General features: G+C 48.9%; 1 protein-coding gene across 3 annotated transcripts in view; it reads right to left on the minus strand.

Moving 5' to 3' along the window:
• ATXN10 (ataxin 10) overlaps window positions 1-824 on the minus strand; it is a 160114-nt gene extending 159290 nt beyond the window's left edge. For 2 of the 3 annotated variants that reach the window (XM_032345926.1, XM_032345927.1), the window contains exon 1: window positions 490-822. In XM_032345926.1, coding sequence (XP_032201817.1) covers window positions 490-605 — 116 coding nt within the window. In that variant the 5' untranslated portion in view covers window positions 606-822. Of the gene's footprint in view, window positions 1-489 lie in introns of all 3 variants that reach the window. The other variant, XM_032345929.1, reaches the window with a different exon arrangement.
• Between the last annotated feature and the right edge of the window lie 5785 nt (window positions 825-6609).

Raw genomic sequence — 6609 nt, forward strand, 5'->3', positions numbered from 1 at the left:
CCAGTACCGCGCGGGCTGGAAGGCCAGGGCCCGGGCAGGTCCGCCGAGTCCGGCCCCTCCGACTTGGCCGGGTCGCCCCTGCGACGGCTGCCAGGGCCCGCCCCGCCGAGCAGGGCGCTCCCGCTCCCCACCCCGCGCGGCCCGAGCCCCGGGGGCGGCCCCACCGCGCAGCGAGGCGGGCCCCGCGGCCGCCCCGGCTTCTCCGCCACGCGCCCCCGCCCGCCAGGACGCCGCGACGCGACCGCGGGCCCCGCCGCTGCTCCCGGCCGGGGCCCCCCGCGCGCGCTCGGCCAGCGAGACGGGCGGCCGGGGGCACCGGGCTGGCCTGGGACGGTCCCTTCCCGCGCCCGGCTCCGCACCCGGGCCGGCGGGCGGGCGGCAGGGCCCAGCCCCCCGGAGCCCCTCGGGCCCGCCGCGGAGGCCGCCGCCGCCCGCCGCCCGGCACGAGGGGCGCCCGCTCCCCGCTCGCCCGCGCCGCCCGGCCGTTACCGGTTCCGCTGCTCTTTGAAGAGCGCCGTCAGCGCGCGGAGGGCCTCCAGGTCCTGGATGGGCGCGGGCACCATGACGCCCGACAGCCGGGCGGGCGGCGGCCTGGGCGCCGCCATCTTGCCGCTCGCCGCTCGCCGAGCCGGGCGACGACGAGGAGCCGGAGCGGGAGGGGAGCGCGGGCCGCGCAGGCGGGGGAGGAGCACGGCCGCCGCCGCCGGACGCCGCCGCCGCACCCCGCACCGGCGCGAGAGCGCGAGGACACGCTTCCAGCCTCCCCTCGGGCTGCGACGGGGACGGCGCGGCGCGGGGAGGGGGCGCGAGCGGAAGTCCCGCCCCAGGGGAGGGGGCGCGAGCGGAAGTTCGGGGGGAGGGGCACCGAGAGGGCGTTGGGTCTGAGAGGAGGAGCGCGGGACCCAGGCTCCTCGGGAGGGGGAGAGTCGGCCGGGCCCTGGGCCGGAGACGGGGCAGGACAGATGCACCCCGAGGAGGAGATGCGGGCGTGGAGGGCGCTGGCAGAAGGGGGTGCAGGGTAGGGGCATCCCGAGGAGAAGCGGGCGTGGGGGAGGGGGCAGCGGGTGGGGGACAGGGACAGATGCACCCTGGGGGAGGAGGGGTGTGGGCACAGGGACAGATGCACCCTGAAGGGGAGGTGCGGGCGTGGAAGGCAGTGCAAAAGGGGGTGCAGGGACAGGTGCATCCTGAGGAGAAGCGGGCGTGGGGGAGGGGGCAGCGGGTGGGGACAGGGACAGATGCACCCTGAGGAGGGGGAAGGGTCTGGGCACAGAAACGGGTGCACCCTGAAGAGGAGATGCGAGCGTCGGGGCGCTGCAAAAGGGGGTGCAGGGACAGGTGCAGCTTGAGGAGATGTGGGCGTGGGGAGCCTGGCAGGGAAGGGCGTGCAGAGATAGGTGCATCCTGAGGAGAAGCGGGCGTGGGGGAGGGGGCAGCGGGTGGGGACAGGGACAGATGCACCCTGAGGAGGGGGAAGGGTCTGGGCACAGAAACAGGTGCACCCTGAAGAGGAGATGCGGGCGTCGGGGCGCTGCAAAAGGGGGTGCAGGGACAGGTGCACACTGAGGAGGAGACGTGGGGGGGGAGGGTTCTGTGGGAGGGGGTGGGGGTGTCAGAGAGTCATCTGAGGCTCCTTTTAAGAAGGTTAAAGACCTCATTCTGCTGTTGAAATGGGTTGATTGGTCCCCCCATGGACCCACTGGGAAGTGGAGTAGTCTGTCCACAGAGTGCAAGTCCCAGACCCTGAGAGCTCAGTTCCCAGGATTTCATGATCATTTATTCACTGGTGATTCCAGATGGTTTACCGGGTACCAATAAGGTGCTCCAGCTCATCCAGGGCTTAAAATAGAATTAGAAGTTAAGTAGCTGCATTCTCCATCAGTAGGTTAAGAATTGGTTTTTTTTCCTAAGGGAAATGAAAATATTTTTTTCAAGAAACAAAATTCTGTAAGTGGTTGTAGGTAATTCATGTATTTTCTTTCCACTACTCTTTATCATATAATGCACTTTCAGTATTGTCAGCAAGCCCCGTGGATTCCAGCCCTGAAGGAACTCAAGGCAAATGATAACTGCTGTGGCAGAGAACCGCCCAAATTGCTTTGGGGCATTTCGATTTCAGGAGTCGGAGTGTGTTTATAATGTGGCACTTTTGATATTCTTTGCTAAGGAAAATTTAAAGACACAATAAGCACCACCAGAGTATGCAGGAGAAATGAATCATGCATGTGCAAGTTAGGGGATCACATAATTCAACCTTACCCGTTCAGTGGGTTACATACTCATTTCAGAAACATCTCTGTGTGTCAGTTATGTGCCAGGCGTTCGATCACCTAGCAGTCCAAAAGACAATTCAAAATCTTTAACAATCCTGAGACTAGCAGGACGAAATCACCCAATATTGCCTTGAAGAGCTGGGGCTGGTAAAATGCATTGTCATGCCTCAAGTTCTTCCCGCTTAGTCCTCCATCGTCAGGTGTAAAACAAAAGTAACTACTCTGATTCTTCCAGAAAACATTCACCATAATATTCCCATTTATTGCCTGGAATCTTGCAATCTCTTCATGGGTTTCTCGGCTTCTTCTCTCACCTCCCTATATTCTTGATTTTTTAAAAGTGTAAGTCAACATTTCACTTTTGTGCAAAACCCTGTAAAAGGATTTCCATTTCACTCAAAGTAAAAGCCAAAATGCTTCCGGTGAAGAAGTCCCTGAGTAGTCTGTGTCCCTCCTCCTGCCCACCCCCACCCATCACGCTATCTTCCTCCTACACTGGCCTCCTTGTGGTCCTCCACTAGGGCAAACCGCTCCTGCCTCAGGACTTTGCACGTGCCGTTCCTTTAGTGTGGAACTTGCCACACTCTCCCAGCAGACACCGGCATGGTTTGCTTCCTTCAACTATATGCTGAACGGACTTCTTAATGAGCTTCCCTGGTTGATTTTTAAAATTGTAAACATTCCCCCCGAATCCCTGATTCTGAGAAATTGTTCTCCATAGCATGTAACACTTTCTATACCACTGTTTACTTACCGATTTTGTTTCTTGCCGTAATGTCTTGCAGCACCGAGGAAAGGACCGACCACATGGTAATTTCTCAATAAATATTAGTTGAATTCATGAACAAAGAATTTTTTTAGAGATATTTTCAGAAAGGAGAAAGAAAATAACATGCCTCCAGAAGAGAAAAAAAAAGACACCAATCCAAAACATACAGGAGAGCGGGAGGATGGAAGAGAGGAAGAAAAAAATTATAAGAAGATTAGAAGAGGTGCGTTAACAGCACAGACTAGTAGTATGGGCAAGCATGAGAAACAAAAGGAGATTAAGTTGGTCAAACGGTAGATGTTATTGATTGCCCAGAATCGACTAGGGGATATCAATGTTGACTGAATTGACAGAAGTAAGTTAATATTTCACTTGTGTGAAGTGGCATTTTTTCCTTTCCCTTTTTTTTTAGCTTCAAGTATACTTTTTTCCCTTTCTCTCTTTTTTTTTCTCTTTGACTAAGTGTTTTTATTTTAACTCCAGTACAGTTAACATACAGTGCAATATTGTTTCAGGGGTACAATGTAGTAATTCAACAGTTCTGTACACCACTCCGTGCTCCTTATGATATATGTACTCTTCAGTCCCCATCACCTACTCCTCTAGCTCCATCCATGTTGTTGCAAATGGCAAGATTTCATTCTTTTTATGGATAAACAATATTCCATTCTATATGTATACCACATCTTCTTTATCTGTTCATCTACCAGTGGACACTTGGGATGTTTGCATAATTTGGCTATTGTAGATAATGCTGCAGTAAACATTGGGGTACATGTGTCCCTTTGAATTAGTGTTTTTGTATTTTGGGGGGTAAATATCCAGTAATGCAATTGCTGGGTCATAGGGTAGCTTTATTTTAATTTTGTGAGGACCCTTCATACCCTTTTCCGCAGTGGCTGCACCAGTTTGCATTCCCACCAACAGGGCATGGGCGTTCCTTTTTCTCTACATCCTCACCAACGCCTCTTACTTCCTGTGTTTTTTATTTTAGCCATGGTGACAAGTGAGAGGTGATTATCTCACTGTGGTTTTGATTTGCATGTCCCTGATGATGGGTGATGTGGAGCATCTTTTCCTATGTCTCTTGGCCATCTGTATGTTTTCTTTGGAGAATGTTCGTTCATATCTTCTGCCCATTTTTAAACTGGATTATTTGTTTTGGGGGTGTTGAGTTGTATAAGTTCTTTATATATTTTGGATACTAGCCCTTTATGGGATATGTCATCCTCAAGCATTCTCTTTCATTCAGCAGATTTTCCTTTAGTTTTGTTGGTTGTTTCATTTGCTGTGCAGAAGGTTTTTATTTTGGAGCAGTCCCAATAGTTTGTTTTTGCTTTTATTTCCCATGCCTCAGGAGACACATCTAGAAAAATGTTGCAATGGCCTATGTCAGAGACATTACCGCCTATGCTCTCTTCTGGGACTTTTTTTTTTTTTTTAATGGTTTCAGGTCTCATATTTAGGTCTTTAATCCATTTTGAGTTTATTTTTGTGTGTGGTGGGAGAAAGTGGTCTAGTTCCATTCTTTGGCATGTAGCTACCCACTTGCACGTGTTAAAGAGAATCTTTTTCCCATCACGTGTTCTTGACTCCTTTGTCAAAGATTAATTGACATAGAATTACGGGTTTGTCTCTGAGTTTTCTCTCCTGTTCCATTGATCTATGTGCTTATTTTTGTGCTAGTACTATACTGCTTTGATTACTACAGGTTTGTAATATAACTTGTAATACAGAATTGTGATACCTCCAGGTTTGTTTTGCTTTTTCAAGGTGACTGTGGCTGTGTGGGGTCTTTTGTGGTTCCATACAAATTTTAGGACTATTTGTTGTAGTTTCATGTTGGTATTTTGATATTGATTGCATTAAATCTAAATGGCATTTTTAATGTTACATCAGTGTGGTTTGCCTTAGATAATGTGTCAACTGTGTTGATGTACATGAATTAAACTTTAAATGAAGTTTGTGATATAAACATGTGCCTTGAGTCCAGTGTAGAACAGGATTAATAATCAAGAAGTAAAATAAGGGGCGCCTGGGTGGCTCAGTGGGTTAAGCCCCTGCCTTCGGCTCAGGTCATGATCTCAGGGTCGTGGGATCGAGCCCCACATCGGGCTCTCTGCTCAGTGGGGAGTCTGCTTCCCCCTCTCTCTCTGCCTACTTGTGATATCTCTCTCTCTGTCAAATAAATAAATAAAATCTTTTTTTAAAAAAAGAAGTAAAATAAATAATTTTTAAAAAGAAGGAGGTGAGGGGAGGAAAGCAAAGGAGAAAGTGGGTGAGGTTGAAGACAAGATTTGGACTCGAGTGCATATGTTTATTGCAGGGGAAAGAGAGAGGATGTAAGTGAATAGTGGCAAACGGTAGAAAAGATGAGTGACAAATGGATAGAAAAACTCTTGCCTGTGCTGGCTCCTCTGTCTGCAACCTTCTCCTTGCCATCACTGCCTATAATTTTCACTAGAAGGCTATGCCATTATCCACTACCTACGGCACCAAAATACCATGTGTCCATCAGGAAAATCTTTAGTCAGTCTATACCCCTCTTTTGGCACTGAGTAGTCAGCTTGGTACCCTGGATGTGTTCGTGTACCATCTTTGGCACCTGAGGTCCCTCAAGGCAGGGCTTTGTCTTCCCTATCCCCTCCAGGATGAAGCTCAGTGCCTTGTGCTTAGAAACAATGTTATAAATACTTGTTGAACTGAAAACTTTGGAGATGAAAGGGAAAAAAATAACAGAATAGTGTAATTGTTGAGAGCAGGGATCAGCAAACTACAGTCTGAGAGCCAAATCTTTCCCACCATTTTTGTAAATGTTATCGGAAACTGTCACATTCATTTACATATTGTCTATGGCTTCTCTGAGGGTACAGTGGCAGAGTTGAGTAGCTGTGACAGAGACTGTATGTCCTGCAAAGCCTAAAATGGTAGCCATTTTGTACTTTATGAAAAAGGTTTGCCAATCTCTGAGAAAGACCATGAACTCTAGAATCAGACAAAGCAGCCTGGTATCAATCCTGCTTTCATCAATTAACATCTGACCTTGGACAAGTAACCAACCTTTAAGCCTATTTTTTTCATCTGTAAAAATGGAATAGTAACAATACCTAGATAATTGGGCAGTTGGGAGGATTCAATGAGATATTCTAGGTCAATCCTGTGTTATTATTTATTTAGGTTAGCTCAATAAATGTTGACATTGAACTATGTGCAAGATAAGATTGAGTAAACAGAAGTGATAAAGTAAGCAAGGAGGCAGAAAGCTGCTTGGCAGTTGGGCTAGTTAGGAACACAGGAGTAGGCAGGAAATTGTAGGTAAGCTCAAGGTATAATTGAGTGATTGACAATAGGCTACTGGTGTTTCAGGCAATAATTCTGATGTGATTAGCAATAGTTGTGTTGCCCGGAGGAATGATATTTATACAGTTTGAAAAGTTAGTACCTAACTTTAGAAACAAGAAAATGGAACCCATTCTCAAGAGGAAAGAAAATTAAGTAAATCCATCCATGTGATGAACTAGATGTTGGAATGGACAAAAAGATAAAGGCAAATATTCTAACTAAACT

The sequence above is a fragment of the Mustela erminea genome, chromosome 6 (genome assembly GCF_009829155.1).
Source record: "Mustela erminea isolate mMusErm1 chromosome 6, mMusErm1.Pri, whole genome shotgun sequence".
Taxonomy (NCBI): domain Eukaryota; kingdom Metazoa; phylum Chordata; class Mammalia; order Carnivora; family Mustelidae; genus Mustela; species Mustela erminea.